At 37.4% G+C, this 15,814-nt stretch overlaps 1 protein-coding gene and 2 long non-coding RNA genes across 3 annotated transcripts in view; 2 read left to right on the top strand and 1 right to left on the bottom strand.

Moving 5' to 3' along the window:
* LOC146488999 (uncharacterized) overlaps positions 1-15,554 on the bottom strand; it is a 360,510-nt gene extending 344,956 nt beyond the window's left edge. The window contains exon 1 of the long non-coding RNA XR_014863758.1: positions 15,155-15,554. This is a non-coding gene — a long non-coding RNA (uncharacterized LOC146488999). The remainder of the gene's footprint in view (positions 1-15,154) is intronic.
* The window catches only part of LOC146488994 (uncharacterized), a 377,056-nt gene that overhangs the window by 321,564 nt on the left and 39,678 nt on the right, over positions 1-15,814 (top strand). The window lies entirely within an intron of this gene.
* Positions 34-6,437, top strand: LOC146489000 (uncharacterized). The gene is made up of 6 exons (XM_085105366.1): positions 34-182; positions 1,885-2,271; positions 2,886-2,947; positions 3,416-3,507; positions 4,547-4,665; positions 5,431-6,437. Exons 2-6 carry the CDS (start codon positions 1,891-1,893, stop codon positions 5,929-5,931), a joined length of 1,155 nt encoding a protein of 384 aa, XP_084961492.1. The 5' UTR covers positions 34-182; positions 1,885-1,890; the 3' UTR covers positions 5,932-6,437.

Raw genomic sequence — 15,814 nt, 5'->3', positions numbered from 1 at the left:
CAATATGCAATGCTCATCTGGTAAACAATCAAAAGGTGAGATGATCGTGTCTTCGCGTCACTTTTAAAATTCACTATATTCCACGCGGGAAGGTTACCGAGGAGGACTGTTAAGTTTTTGCTCGTTTTCGCAGCGCTGCTTGAGGTTTGTGACGAATTCCGAGTTTATCGTCGTTGATAAAGGTATGTGTGTTTTTAATTTTTCTACAGTTAATTTCTAATCCTCTCGTCGTGTCATTGTCGTCCATTCCTTTGCGAGTGCCCACCTTTCATTGTCGTGTAGGAGCCCCGACATTGTAGGCTTCGTATAGGACTTATCTTCCTTGCAAAAACTTGTTGGTGATGCCTATGGCTACGCCTTGTTTATTGCGAAAGTGATCAGGGTAAAGTAAGATCATATTTAGCGTTAGATGTTGGCATGATGCACATGCTTACATAAAATTTCACACCTTCCCTCTCCCAACAAAACTTTTGTTGGGTGAGGACAAAACACGGCTTACTATTCCATGGATTACCTAAAATGGAGTACACTGGAAAATACTTGGGGAATCAAGGAAAACAAACGATTTTTGCGAAATGGAAAGTCGTTTAAATGAACATACCTTGCCACGTATTTGTTGCCAAGCCCGCCATTTTGGAAGGTATCAATAATCCGCTGGCCATCTTATGTGCAGGCTCTACAGCCACCGGTTTATACCGATTTATACTTTTCGGATCGCCACAAAAAAAGCCCTCTTTCGTATAATTCTGGCTTAAACTTTCCGTCATCAACATAAAGAGGCCGCATTAAGCCTTTGGGCCTGTTCGTCATGTAATCATTCCATGGTTACAAAGTCGTACTTGTGGTCAAGCACTGAAACCTGGATTAGGACCAGCGGATTACTGAACCTTCCAAAATGGGGGCCTTGAACAACAACAAATAATTATATCGTTTGAGCTGGGTAAGCTTAAAGTAAATAAAGGTACGTGGCAAGCTACGTACATTTAAGTGATTTGTATTTTGGAAAAATCCTTTTCCTTGACTTCCAAATTATTTTTCAGGGTACTCCATGGAATAGTACCCCATGTTTTGTCCTCTCCATTGCAACCAAATGAAAATAAACAAAAATAATACCTTCTGCCCATGGATTTTGTCATTGCACTATTGTTATTCCTTTATGTGAACTGGTCCAGAATGCAAATCACATTTTTTGGATGAGATGGCTAAGAATTGAGAATAAGAATTTTTTCTGACAGTTTTGCCACTCAAGCAGTTATGGTAAGATATTAACATGGCACAATATTTCAGAGTTCACCGTCCAAGGAGGGAAGTTCTAAAAGAAAGTTCTCTTTGTTATTTGACGAAAGAAAAGTCAAAGCAATATTGCTTTCTGTTAAATACAATTTGCCATACATAAAATAGCATGCAATTTACTGGTGCTGGACTTGAGATTAACAGTAACAGATTTGAAAATTGTGTTTTCTATTGGCCTCTTTGGCTAACTGAAAAACAGTTTTTCTTATAATGTTTAATTGGCATACAAGTTGTCATTTGCAAATGCAAAAGCTGAACTTCGCAAGTGGGAATGACAAAAAGGAAGGATATAGTATCTCAAATTTATTTCAATCAACCACTCCAGTACCAACATTTTAAGAGTTTCAATTCAGGATCTTGTGAGCTGTAGTGATGTATGCTAAAATAATTTGTATCAACAAGTTAAAGATTGTTTGGTTGGTAAATTCTGATACATGTATGTCACTAGTTAGTAGGCCACTCGGTTAACAAGTTAATGTAGAGTCCTTGGGTGGGAGCCTATAGTGTAGTACTAGTATCACCACATAACTCTCAAGCTCTCAATCTTACAGAGTTTGTTTGTTTGTTTGTTTTCTTTTATATTCAACACAGTCAAAAATGCATGATACTGGATCATTTTTTTCATTGGGGCACTCAAGTAGAAGTTCTAGTAGTGGGAGGTCTACAAGTAATAGTGGCAGCTCCAGGAGAGGCTATTCATCTTCGAGTGGTCTTTCTAATGATCAGACTCCTGTACGGAGGCGTGATACAGTGACAATTACTACTGCTGAAATTGGCAAGGTTTTTGATGCCTTCAATACAGTATCAGCCCAGCTTAAACTACAGGGTCAAGCTTTGGACAGTGTAAAAAATTCATTGCAAGACTTAACCGCTGACTTGCAAGAACTGAAAGAGGACCGGAGAGTTCTTCTAGAAAAAGTAGAAAGTCTACAAGAAAATAATGCTGTAGATGATGGAAAAATTCCGCCGGAAATTTCAGTAAGTTTAAAAATTTATAATTATGGTTATTTTCACTGGTAGTTTACTTGATATTTGATTTTCATTTTTAAAGTATGTCATCAATCCTTTCTGTTGCAAGCCCTAAATAACATCAATTTTTCTCTCCACATTTACTGCTATTCTCAATCATGTCATAATATAAATAACCTGTGCACAGCTGCCCACTCTGCGCAAGAAAAATCCAAAAGACAGTGTTTAACCAACCATTCATAATCATGTTTAATGCCACATGATTTCTCGCGGAATGTGTAGAAAAATGTTCTGATTTGTTGATGGATTGTTTGTGGGTAAACAAAGCCCAATGTTGATATTGTTGAGAAGTGCCTCATGTTTTATTGGTAGTGTTGACAAATATTTTGAGCATTGGCTACAGAAACCTCAATGGAAATTGGTTACATTTTGTGACTGATACATTTACAGTGCAACGAACTCAACCGAAAAAACCGACACTTTGAAAAAATTTTCAAGTTTAAAAGACGAGGCAAACAGCATTTCATGGCAAGGAGAGTGGGCGGCCATGCCTCAATCTCGTTCTCCTACTACTATTTAAAGGTCTCAAATAGATGAAAGTTGTACACTCTCTTTCCCTTCAGGCAGATGTTCACCTTCTCCATAACAGTTTGTCCTTGGATAAGCAGTACAAGCCTGAGCAAAGGTACAATATGTGAAATCGCTATTATTTTTGTAAACACATACATGTAAGTAATCAAATGTAGAGAGATTTACCACTTTCAAACAATGAGTCAGATCAGTATTGTATTAGTTTTCTGGGGAGGGGAAAGGAGACTGGTCTAACTCTTGTCACTTAAGTTGTGATGTACAAACTTAGTTGCAAACTCAGTGTGTAAGTCCACATTATGAAGATCCCAGCTATGATTGGCATGTACATTGTATGTGATTGTGCACCATCCTTTTCATAAGGGCTTTATTGAGGGGATGGCTTCTAAACAAAATTATACAAATTATTTGAATCAAGTTATGTATCTTTGAATCTTTCCACATCTTTTATTTTCAAAATTTTAAAATATTGTCTTTATGGGACAGTGAAACTGCCTGAAATGTTGAGATTCTTAGAATGTTAACCTCAAAACAGTCTCACGCAATACTGTACTCTATTTTGCAGTGTCCTTTCATTACACAACTCATCAGTGCGCCATGAATTGGAGGAGCAGATTGTTCATGAAGACAAGGGATACCCTTTAAAGATGGTCAAACGTAAGATAGTAGTGCTGTGTTATTTTAAATCAAAGCTTGTGTTAAGTAGTGAGAGGGACTTACTCATAAAAAAATGTTTATCCCATGAAAAGTTACCTTACATGTAGATTGTTCAAGAAAATTGAGTTTTTTTTATGGTGTTCGTGCGTGGGGAAGATCAAAAAATTGAAATGGCTCTTGATGTTTAGGGGATGGGGGGGGGGGGGGAGGGGGGGCTAGCTTAACTACAAAATTAGCTAAAATTGTTGCTATGGAAAGTTCCCAACCCTGATATCTTGGAAACCCTAACTTGCACAGGCAAACTATCTGGCTATGTTTTTACAATCAAAAAGGTTTTCAAGATTTTTAAGTCACAACCATATTTGGTAAGTCATGTGACCAGAACAGAAAGAAGCCTAAAACTAGATTGAGGTACACTTCTGGATATTGAAAACGGTGCCAATGGTTAACGATGGCCGGATTTTTTTTAAATTCGCGTCAATGTGAGATTTATGATGTCATTAAGCATGGATATTCATACCATTTTGTCGTTGTCATTGCAGTTATGTACATTAACAACAGTTGCTTACGTAGTATTGTAAAGAAGGCTGGAATATCTCAGATTGGCAAAAAAAATCGGAACTACACATAATTTTCTCCAATTTTTAGGGATTTTTCTCTCCAAAGTGCAGTTGAGGCAAGGGGCAAGTTGCTCATGCACAATAACTATTTTATAAATTTCATGACTGTTCACCTTCGCATTTTTCACCAATATAGTGGCAAAAATACCGATCGCGAAAAACAGTGTTTTACAATACAATCCGTAAAAATCCCTTGGCAACGATGCTAAGTCTGTAGTTAAGTTAGTCCCCCCTTAAATCCTTAAAATGAAATTTATTGGTTATCTATCTGGGTTATTTACATCAATGCAAAGTATTTTAAATAAAACACGGGTTCCAATTGGAAGTGAAAGAAAAAATGGTAGAGTGTAGTTAAAATAACAAATAGAAACCCTCCTAAGTACACTTATCAAATGTAATGCTATTACTACTCCTTTCAGGTGCTGTTGTGAGATATTACGAAACCAAAAGGAAAATCCATCTTCAATCCCTTCCAGAGAACAAACAGAGAACAGACCGGCAAAAGGAGGAAAACAAATTACGCTCAAGAAGGAAAAGGGTAAATTACACATTTTTCTAAATGTTACATTTAATTTAGTCTGGAGTGCATCATACACAAGTTACATTTTGTATGTGCTTACAGGTTAACTTTTACAGAAGGGCATTTGACTGATCTTTCAATAAAACGGTCAACTCTCTCAATGAAAGTAGACACCTATGACTTACTGTACAGTCTGTAAGGCAGATACATTGTTACCTCTTTACATGGACATGGTTAGCTGGTATTAGACAAATGGGATTTTGGCAAGTTACAATCACTTGGTACAAAATCCACTTTGGGATAGAGCAAGTTACATTTTGAGGACATCCTAAAGAAAATAAATTCATTCAGTCAAGTATTAATGAACTTTTTCTGTTTTATATCCCTGTGTGTTACTTGTTCTTCAGCATGACGGATTTGTACCATGTGGCTATTTGCAAAGGGCCCATTTCATGTTTGTCCTTGAATGCCCTTATCAGGGGTTTCAGTAAATTGGATGGTGCATTGTAGGAAATAAACAGTGTGGTACTAATATTGAGTGCCAGACTACACCAACAGTTACAGTACTCTCTTTATTGTGAGAACATCTCTAAGATGTCTTTCTTAGTTTAGAAATTACTTTTTTAGTCAGTATTTTAAAATGTCTAGTACAAACTTCCCTCAGAAATATAACTGCTCACATTGTGACAGTGAAAAGTATAATTAGGAACTGAGATGAATAATTATGAGTAAGCAATAATACTGATAACTTACATTTAATAATTATTTCTTCTTTACTTCCAGTTGTTTAATGCACGGTTAAAGGTTTCAAGTGGCCAGGAAAAGGAAAACTTGCAGTCACTGAATTATGATTATGTCAGTGATGAGGAGAATGGTGTTGGAGTAAACAAGGGAAAGTGGGTGGTCCGCCGTCCAATCTGGAGGTCACAAAGGGCAAGTGTACTGATGGAACAGCTCCAGCAGCGGATAAACAATAGCCAGCAAGAGGACCTGAGGCCTCGTGTACCGAGAGTTGAGGGTGCGCCATCAGAGAGGCAACTGCCCAGGCATAATGTAGCCTGGGCTTTAGCAGACACCGAGCCTGCAACAGGAGGCGAACACTCAGCGGAGGAGCTGGAGGAGGAGAATGATGAAAGGAACAACCACACCCCAACCCCCAGACGGCATTCAACACCAGTCACCATTGTGCAAAGAAGTGATAACCGCAAGCGAAGAAGGGAACATAGACACGCACCACGCTCTCCTAGGAGACAAAGGCGTGCCATCCAAAGTGACTCTGAATAGTTTAAATACAAATAGTTTGAAATTTTTATTAAAAAAACTGAATAAAGAATAATTATTGTTTTATTAATATACATTTTATTAATACATGTAGTTCATGTTGAAAATACTGGTGAGAGCATACCTTAGGGTTGCCACATAGCAGCATCTAGTTCTAAAGTTTGCATACAAAATGTTATAGTGTTTTTTGTAGACTTTGCCTCTCAAAAGGTTCATTATGCTTTTTCATAACAGCAGCATCAGTTATAAAGTTAAATGCAAAATATTATACAAGGGTTTTTTAGACTTTGCTTTTCTAATGCTTTATTATGCTTTTTCATAACAAAGCAGCATCTAGATATAAAGTTTGCATAGAAAATGTTATAGTGCGTTTTTAGGTTTTGCTTCTCAGATGGTTCCTTATACTTTTTCATTTAACATAGGATCTTGTAAATTCTTCCATTGTTCGATGAAAATAAACATACACGAACAAGTGACAATACAAGGGTTTCTTTTATTATGAATAAAGTATTGTTTGAAATGAAATCAAGATGTCATCATGGCAGTTGCTTACTTTTTGTTGGGATAAGATGCATATTGTCCTGGTAATTTTTTTCTTTTGGGTGGGTTTTGTCAGGAATCCAAGGAATCGATAAAGGAATTAAAAAATGTGTTCCACTCGGCAGTTTGAACACAGTTTGGGGATATACAAGCTTTGGTGTGGGTCCTTAGTTCTTCACGTAGACTTCGAATTCATACCTAAAAGACCAAAAACCAAACATTTTTTTTTTTTTACAAGAAACATATTCAGAACGAGCCAATGAAAATATCTGGAGAAAGGAATGGGGTGGAGAGCTCTTTTTCTCACATGGCACCAAGCATAGTGCTTATTACAATCACTCTGAATGGCCATAAATTACCACTGTGCAATATCTACGCATCTATTGATCAGGCTAGTCAACTCCAATTCATGCAAGAGTTCAACAACTACATTATTGATAAATCTGAGCTCACCTCGCTAACTGTCGGTGGAGACTGGAACTGTTCTTCTTATAAAAAAAAAAAAAAAAAAAAAAGATAAAATTGGAGGTGCTTCGTGGAAACCGCCTAGTTACTGTAATCTCATTCTAACCACCATGGAAATGTTTGATTTAGTGGGTATTCAACGAATACGTCATCTAAAGTTACACAAATTCACGTACAAATCAAAATTTTTAAAACTTAAATCCAGAATTGACTTTTTCTTGGTTGCAAAAAAAACCTCAATGGGCATGTAAAGAATTCTGAACTGATTTACCCTTTGATCGCGCCTGACCATGACGCAAATTTACATTCCGCTATCGTGGGCCTGTAAACCTCCCTGGGGACCGGGACTTCGGAAATTCAACAACAACCTTTTGAAGGATACACAGTACGTTAGTGAGGTTGGTGATACATACTCTTACGCGTGCAGTTATTGTAGCAATGCGACGGATAAGAGACTTTAAGAGAGTTAATGAAGGTGGAAATCACATCAGCGACTATTTCTCTTTCCGAAAGTAAAGAATTTTTTTTTAGTATCCGAGAACAGGAATTAGGTCGTAGACTTAAGAACAACTTGATGTTCAGATTTGCAACGATTTTTCCACCCCTACAATCAATGGAGTATTACGAGAGTATGGCAGACTGAAATGGGAGCTAAAATCAATTTACGAAGAGAAAGGAAACAAGCAATGTTCAGAGCAAAATCCCGTTGGAAAGAAAATGGTAAACGCCCAACAAAGTTCTTTTTCAATCTTGAAAAAATTATTAAAAAAAGGTTATTATCTGTGAACTTCAAATACAAGATGACTCTATCACGCGCAACCAAACAGCGATTCCAAAGTAAATAGAAAACTATTATAGAAATCTATTCATCTCCGAACTAACCTTCTCTGAAGCCGGGTATAATACATTCACTTTGAATGCAGAAATTCCTAAGCTCTCAGAGGATGTTCAAGAAACTTTGGAGGGTCAACTTACGTACGAGGAGTGCAAAAAGATACTACTGTAGAAACCTTCCAGAATGATAAAACTCCCGGGGAAAACGTATTTACCGTCGAATTTTATAGCTGCCTTTCTGAACTTTTAGGAAAGGACTTGATAGCAAGTTTCAACAAAGCGCAAGAGAAAAGTGAACTCTCCATCTCACAACGAAGGGGAACTGAATCACTTTAACACCAAAAGAAGATGGATCACTCTTAGACCTATCAAATTGGAGACCGATTGCACTGCTTAATATAGATCTCAAATAGCATCAAAGGCCATAGCCAAACGACTGCATTGAATCGACACTATCAAATCTAATCCATCCTGACCAAACAGGCTTCGTAAAAGAGAGATTCATAGGGAAAAATATTCGACTCGTAAGTGAGATACTGGAATAGGCGATTCTACAAAAACCTCTCCAAACGTCACTAGATTTCTGTAAAGTATTAGATTCGATTGAATGGCCCTCCATGATGAGGACGCTAGACTACTTTAATTTTGGTAGTGACATCAAGCGTTGGGTCAAGATATTCTACACGAACATAGAGAGTGCAGTGCAAAACAATGGTTTTATAACCAATTGGTATAAACCGTCATAAGAAGTGCGACAAGGCTGCCCCTTCTCCCCTTATCTGTTTATTCTGTCTGCGGAGGTTCTCTGAATTAAGATTCGTCAAGACTCCAACGTGAGAGGAATCATAATCTTCGGTAGGGAAACCAAACTGTCCCAATTCGCTGAAGATACTACTCTGTTTAACGCCAACTTAGAAACTCTAGAATTGGCTTTGAAAATGTTGGGGATTTCGGAAAAAATGCTGGTCTATCTCTTAATGTAAAGAAAAGGAAGGCGCTTTGGATGGAGAGATGGAAAAACAATAAAAATAAGCCTCTAGGTTTAAAATGGTTCCATAGCTCTGTTAAGATACTTGGGATATATTTTTCATACAATATTAAGGAGAATCATCGGGCAGAATGGCCAGACACTTACGCAAGAGTAATGAGCCATGACGGCAGACTATTTGAGCGTGAAAGTTGAATGAAAGCGCCCCAATTAGAGAGAAAAGGGAGGAATTTGCTGGAGTAGACTCGCTAAAACCGCCATTTCGGAGTAAGAAAATGTAACTTCGACAAAAAGATCTAAAGGTTGCAAACTAAGCTGGATATGTGGAATTCACGGTATTTGTATGTTAAAATAGGGTTGACAGACCTGCATGACTCCCGTTGTGTTGATAAAAGCCTTTTCAGTTTTGCTTTTACAAGCATATCAGTTAAGCGATTTTCCTTTTGTATAAGAGATTCTTCCCTTCAAAATGCAATACGACCGCTCTGCTTAATAGTGTTTGTCTAGATCGTGAGGGGAAATTCTCAAATATACTGAAAGGAGGGTTCAATTCTTACTGATCATTCTGAGCTGTAAGGATTAGTTTTTGATATTCCATAGTGTATGCTAGCTCTGTGGCATTTGTCAGTTAAGGCTTATCGGCTTGGATTGACTGCAAGATTTCAGGCAGCGCTAAATAAATGTTATCTGTGAAGATACAGGATCCGTGGATTTCTTAACTCGTGAATAATTAATGCTTATGCTATTGTATCTCACTGCATAAAGATTGCAGGATGTTTAATTGTTTATCACGGATATGGGTGTCTAACAGATCCTCGTCTTTAAAAACCTGATCATTGTTGTCTCTCGCTCTGGCTTTCTTGCGGAAGGGCAATGTTAATTAAAACGTTGGTTATACTGGTCTACTCGTCCTCTGTTCTGAATGCCCCTCAGGGAATTTCGGACGTTGTCAAAACAAAATCTTTTAAGTTCCTCTGAAAAAACAAAAAAAAGATAAAATAAAAAGATCAGGCCTTTACCAAGACTTAGACAAAGGCGGAATACGTATGATCGATTTTGAGATAATGTTGAAAGATCTGAAACTCGCTTGGATCCCTGGAATGATACGGACTTCGGACAATAGTAATTGGTGTATCATTCCAATACATTATTTCAGAAGGAAGGGAAGAGCTTTCTACTAAGGAGCAACTACAACGCAAATTACTTTAACGACGTCCTGATCTTTTATAAGAAGACACTTGATTCTTCAACGAATTTCAAAAAAAACTCTTTATACCTACGACCAAAAGCAGGAGTTAATTTTGATTAACAACAAAATATATTTATGGACGGGAAACCTATTTTCGTTTGTTAAAGGCCGAGTTTCACGGTCAAGCGCATGCGCGAGCAGACCGGCTCAAAAATAAATTGTACGGGTCGACACTAAATTCGATGCGAGCTTGTGGTGGAACAATCTGTTGAAATCGCGCCCGAATTTGGATCATCCGCTCTTCGTTCTTCACTTTTTATAATGTTTGTTTCCTGTTGGAAATATAAGTTCGATTTTTGTAAGGTTAAAAGTGTTTCAGCATCCGAAAACGACATTTTTGGCGATGGATCGGCAAGGAGACGTCGCGGCCGACCGGCGATGGGACGTTCTGTGGACTCTCTGGAAGCACAGAAGTTAAAGCGGACAGAGTGGTCGTGTGGAGTGGATGTAGAAATCCTGTGTGGTTAACAAGATACGTCCACCAAACGTGGAAAATTGGTAAAGAGATAAATCTGTTTAAAATAGACAACGATTTCGCGACTTATCTGCTTTCGCTGGAAATGGCAAAGGTCACCAACTGGCTTTGGATGAACTCGCGAGGATTTTCTAGATTTCAATCGTACTGTTTGTTCATATGGAAGTCAACTGTCAAAAACGGAGAATTCGACGGACAAACAGCATCAAACATCAGGTTTTCTTCCTTAGACGTCCTGCAGATTCGCCCATAACTCAATACAGTAGTGCAGGTGAGACCGGTGAGAGTAGGATACTATTTAGAGGTTATTTCCTTTTTTTTTTTTTATCTAGAAGCTTTTTGTACACGATTTTGTTTGGCTTCTTTGCTTTCAAGAATTTATCATTAAAGTTTTCATAGGAAGAGTCTTCGCTTGAATTATTTTCTTTTCAAGTTTTATACAAATGCTTTATGGTTGAGATGATGCCAAGAGAAGACAGACAGCTTGGTTTAATACTTTAGCTTTCTTTTAATTCAGAGAAGGATTAAGAAAAGTTAATTCCTTAGCCATAAGATGTCTAATGAAAAGAATTCCCCTCAAAGCCCATTGTTTATGGTATATTGGTTTATTTTCGACTCGTATAAGAGAATTAAACCAGAAAGACTGTGAACGTAGCTGGCCAACGGAGGTGACGTCGTTTACAAAGGCTATTTCGGACCAACTTTGCAATATGTCTTGTAGGAAGACATTGGATACTTTAAGGATACTTACATCTATTATCTTCAATCCCCCATGTGCATAGTCGCTTATCATAGTATCACGCTTAATGTTATCGCCTTTGCAACCCCACAGGAAATTGTAATCAGAGATCTAGTAGGCTTAGCCGACGTAGCTCCAAGCAACCCAAACTTGTCTTAGGTTTTGCTTATTTTTCGTTGTAGTTCGGTTTCATCATTAGCCCTGGGTCGGTTGACAACCATACCCCTAAAGTCTTGACCTTATCTCTCATCCATTTCAACTCGGTTTCAGGTCACGGTTTATCCTCGCTACCTACTTTTCGGCACCAATCCACAGAGCTTCGGTTTTTTTACAGTTTAAGCAGCGGCCAGATATTTCGCTTAACATATTCAGTACCTTTGGAGAGGTGTTGAAAGATCTTTTGTGACCGTCTAGGATAAGAGTGGTATCATCAGCATACTGACTGTTTTTTATTTCACTGTTATTCCCTTGATCTCGCTATTTTTTCTTATTGCCTCTGCTAGAATTTCCACACAGAGAATGAACAAATAAGGCGAAAGAGGGCAGCCTTGTCTTACCCCTCTTTCAAGTTGGAAGACGCCACTGGACCAGCCATTGTTTAAAATACAACTTTCTGTGCCGTTATAAAAAAAAAAAATTAATCAAGTTGTTAATGGTGGGGCCAAAATTAAAGTGACGGAGCGTTTTCTGTATAAACGACCATTCCAGTGTGTCGAAAGCCTTTTCAAAATCAAGGAATAACAGTAAACCTGGTATATTTTTGGTGGCTTTATAGTTAATTGTAGCATCAATAAGTCTAATTTTCCCCCAATAAATCTACCTTTAAGAGAGCCACTTCGACCGTTATCAATAAGCTTAGGGAGAGCGTGTTTTACTCGCCTAACAATAGCCTTGGCAGCTATTTTGCAATCGCAGTTAACCAAAGATACTGGACGACAATTTTGACAAAATAAGGTTCAGTGTCCTTCTTTGGGATACGTTTGAAAATGCCTCGTTTTTGAGACGCGGACAGTTGCCCACAAAGATAAGCGTAGTTGACAGAGTTTAGAAGGTGTACAGAGATATCGTTCCAGAAAGTTCTGTAACCTTTCCAATATCGCTTCCAGCTCTTTAAAAGAGATTCAGAGTACGCTAACATTGTTCTATCTGTTCCGATTTGCTTAGCTGAAAATTTTAGAATCAGAAGCCTATCCTCCAAGTTAGCCGGCCGAATTTCGTTCTCTTATCCGATATGAATCAAACTTCCTGTGTTACGAAAGCTTCAGATGGCTTTACTGACAAAAAAAAACATGTTTTTCTTTTCAATTTAAATTTAGATTCTTAGGTCATCTAGGCCTTCCGAAAAGATTTTCATCGGCATGAGCTAAACGTTTGCGTTTCCCGAAAACATGTTGTAAATCCCTTTGTTAATACAAGGATACAACAAGTACCAAATAAACAGCAAACATTTATCCGCATTTATAAAGGAAATAGTGGGGAAAAGTGGTAAAATTCTTCGTACTAACGATCTTCTCTTTCGTTTGTTTCTGTACGTTTTCTGATGCTTATTTTGGAAGTGCATTTAATGATTAAAAAAAAAAGTTGTGGTACTTATAAAATTAATCACTTACCAAGATTGTCGTCACATGGTTCATGTCTAAAGGCTTGATGACATCTCCCTTTGTTTAACTCTTACTCTTTCTTGATTAAACACCTTTTCAGCCTCAGTTTCTGGAACACCTTCGTCTCCTTCTTCTTGGAGGCCGCATTACAAAAGCCTGCCCCTGGTCCACTAAAACAAAAATCACAAGCAACAACAAAGTCAACATGATAAAGAGACGTTTTGAAACCATTCCTGAGTATTACTTTGAAGAAAGTGCATTAAGCAGTGTAGTTCCAGGGAAATACAGAGGTTTGAAATTCTTCTAGGCGTGCGAATCTAAGTGTTGGCCTTACCTGGTTATAGCCTAGCCCATTAAATCATTAACTCGACCTCACCGCTTTTGATCAGCTGGATACTTGTCACCCAATATGAAAAATTTTGCATTTTATTAATTTACCTCGAGCGGAGGTGGTTAATGGCTGACACGTCTTTCCATATTGAGAATGCTTAAAACAAGCTTTTTTTTTGCTGTAAATTGAGCATGTCTATGGAATCCCGATCGAAGACTGTAAGCTCGGTGGTGTGTTTATATGTCAATTAGGGAAAATCATGTCTCGCCAACAATCACCATAAAAGGACAACCACATCTAGTGTCCTAAGAATAAGAATAAGGAATTCCGTACTAAATGCTTCAACACCTGACATCAATAAAATATATATATATTTTTTTTAAGACAAGCCCTTCACATCTGGAATACGACTTTACTCCATTCACCAATTTAGCCTTAAGCGCACTTTTTTTCTTTTAAATTAAAAAGCATCTAACAACAAGGCGTTGTGTTATCGCATGATACTACCGAATCAACTCTCCTGGGTTGAAATCTGGAACGAATTATTACTATTATTGTTACTATTATTATTATTATTATTATTATTATTATTATTATTATTATTATTATTATTATTATTATTATTATTATTATTATGAGAGATACCATGATAGGCTTGAAGAGCTATTCGCAGCGAAGAAAGGAGAGAACTATGCCACCACTGTTTCTTGGATACGTTCTAAAGTCTCCTTTGCCTGTTATCAATGAATTTATTAGCGTCAGTTTCGAAACGACTACTCTACACAGTCTGATTGCCCCACTGATCCCTGTATTTTAAAACGTTTCATTTCATCGACATTTTTATAAATAATAATAATAATAATAATAATAATAATAATAATAATAATAATAATAATAATAATAATAATAATAATAATAACTGATAATAATAATAATAATAATAATAATAATAATAATAATAATAATAATAATAATAATAATAATTCGTAACAGATTTCTAGTCAGGATATTTTATTCGCCGCATCACCCGATTACACAATCTAGTTGTGAAAGATGCTGTTTACCTAAAAAACGTAGAGCGAATTTTGTGCTTCAAAATGGCCATGTTTATGGAATCCCGATTAAAGACTGTAAACTCAGTAGTGTATGTTGATATCTTAATTGAGGGAAACTGCTTTGTCTCCCAAACGACTACCACGAAAGGACAACCACGTATAGTGTTCCCAAGAAGCAATACCTTTCCAAACACTTCTACACTTACATAAACTGAATGAAATGATTTTTTAAGACTAACCTTTCAGATCTGGAATATTTAGACGACTCTACTAATTCACCAATTCGATTTTTGAAATTATTCCAGGAGAGGTCCAACTCAATTATCAGGGGCCGGAGAAACAAGAAAATTCAACTGGGAATAATGTTTCAGACGTCATGTTCTGTTTTCCAAGATCACTTTCAGGTCTTTAAAAGGTATGCACGCTATGTACGCTAACACAATTTAATCTCTTCCAATTTGCTTAGCTGAACATTTTAGAAACTGAAGCCCATCCCTCCAATTTAGTCGGCCTCATTTCGCTTTCTTAATGAAATGAATCAATTTTCCCGTTTTACGAAAGTTTCAGATCGCTTTGCACCTAGAAAGTAGAGTTTTTCTTCACAATTAAACTCGAGATTCTTGGGCCATTTGCGTCTTACGAACAGATTTCCGCCGACATGATCTGGGCGTTGGATTTATCGAAAACATGTTGTAAAGCCTTTTTTTAGAAAGCATTCTTGCTACTCCTGAAGCAGGAAAGTGCTACACCGGCAACAAAGTAGTAAATAACAGCGAATTTATCAAAGTGCGTAAAAAGAATATCTTAAGTAAAAAAGCTTTAAAATTCTTTCTACTATAGATCTCCTCTTGTTTGTTTCTGTATCTACTCTTCCGCTGATTCTGGCAGCACATTTAATGATTTTTAAGTTTTAACTTTTAACTTGGAAGTTATGAAACTGATCACCTACCAAGATTGTCGCCGCATAGTTCATATCTAAAGGCTTGATGACATCTGCCTTTGTTTCTCTCTTACTCCTTCTCCTTGAGCACTTTCTTAGCCCTCTGGAACACCTTCGTCTCCTTCGTTTTCGTGGCCGGAGTACAAAAGACTCTCCTTGGTCCATCAGAACGCACATCACAAGCAGGATCAAAGTCATCAGGACAAAGAGACGCTTTGAATCCATTCTTGACTTCTTTGTTTAATATCGTGCAAAGCAGTTTCATGCTGGGCAATTCGAATTCTGGTGTTGTCCTGAACGTACGAATTAAATCTTGTGTAGCCCTGCCTACCAAAAGAGCACAAAAACACTGTTACCTCGACTTCGGCACTTTGCCAAAGTGCAAGTCGGATCTAATGCATTCCTGTCACCCAATGTTAAAGGGGAACTGAAGCCAAAAATTGAACATTTTTTTTCTTAAAGCTAAGACCATGAACATCAATGCCTGAAACTTTTTTTCTCTCCATCGGTTCACTTTCGACCTCAAAAAAATACTTTTAGCTGCGAATTTCAGCCAAAAGCATCGCGGCTCGGAACGGTTGTGTCAGCGGTTATTTTAGGAGACTATGACGTCACTGGTGGGGACGGAAATGTGCGATTTCCTATAGAGAACTATAGATTTGGAACTGT

Source organism: Pavona decussata, unplaced genomic scaffold (assembly GCF_977016875.1).
Source record: "Pavona decussata unplaced genomic scaffold, jaPavDecu1.1 SCAFFOLD_6, whole genome shotgun sequence".
Taxonomy (NCBI): Eukaryota; Metazoa; Cnidaria; class Anthozoa; order Scleractinia; family Agariciidae; genus Pavona; species Pavona decussata.
The sequence above is the reverse complement of the archived record's forward strand: the minus strand, read 5'-3'. Positions and strand labels throughout refer to the sequence as shown.

Excerpts from the sequence above, each read along its gene's own strand:
- LOC146489000 (XM_085105366.1), top strand. The coding sequence starts at position 1,891 with ATGCATGATACTGGATCATTTTTTTCATTGGGGCACTCAAGTAGAAGT. Across the intron at positions 2,272-2,885 it reads AAATTCCGCCGGAAATTTCA|GCAGATGTTCACCTTCTCCA; the intron begins GTAAGTTTAAAA and ends CTTTCCCTTCAG. Across the intron at positions 3,508-4,546 it reads CCCTTTAAAGATGGTCAAAC|GTGCTGTTGTGAGATATTAC; the intron begins GTAAGATAGTAG and ends TACTCCTTTCAG.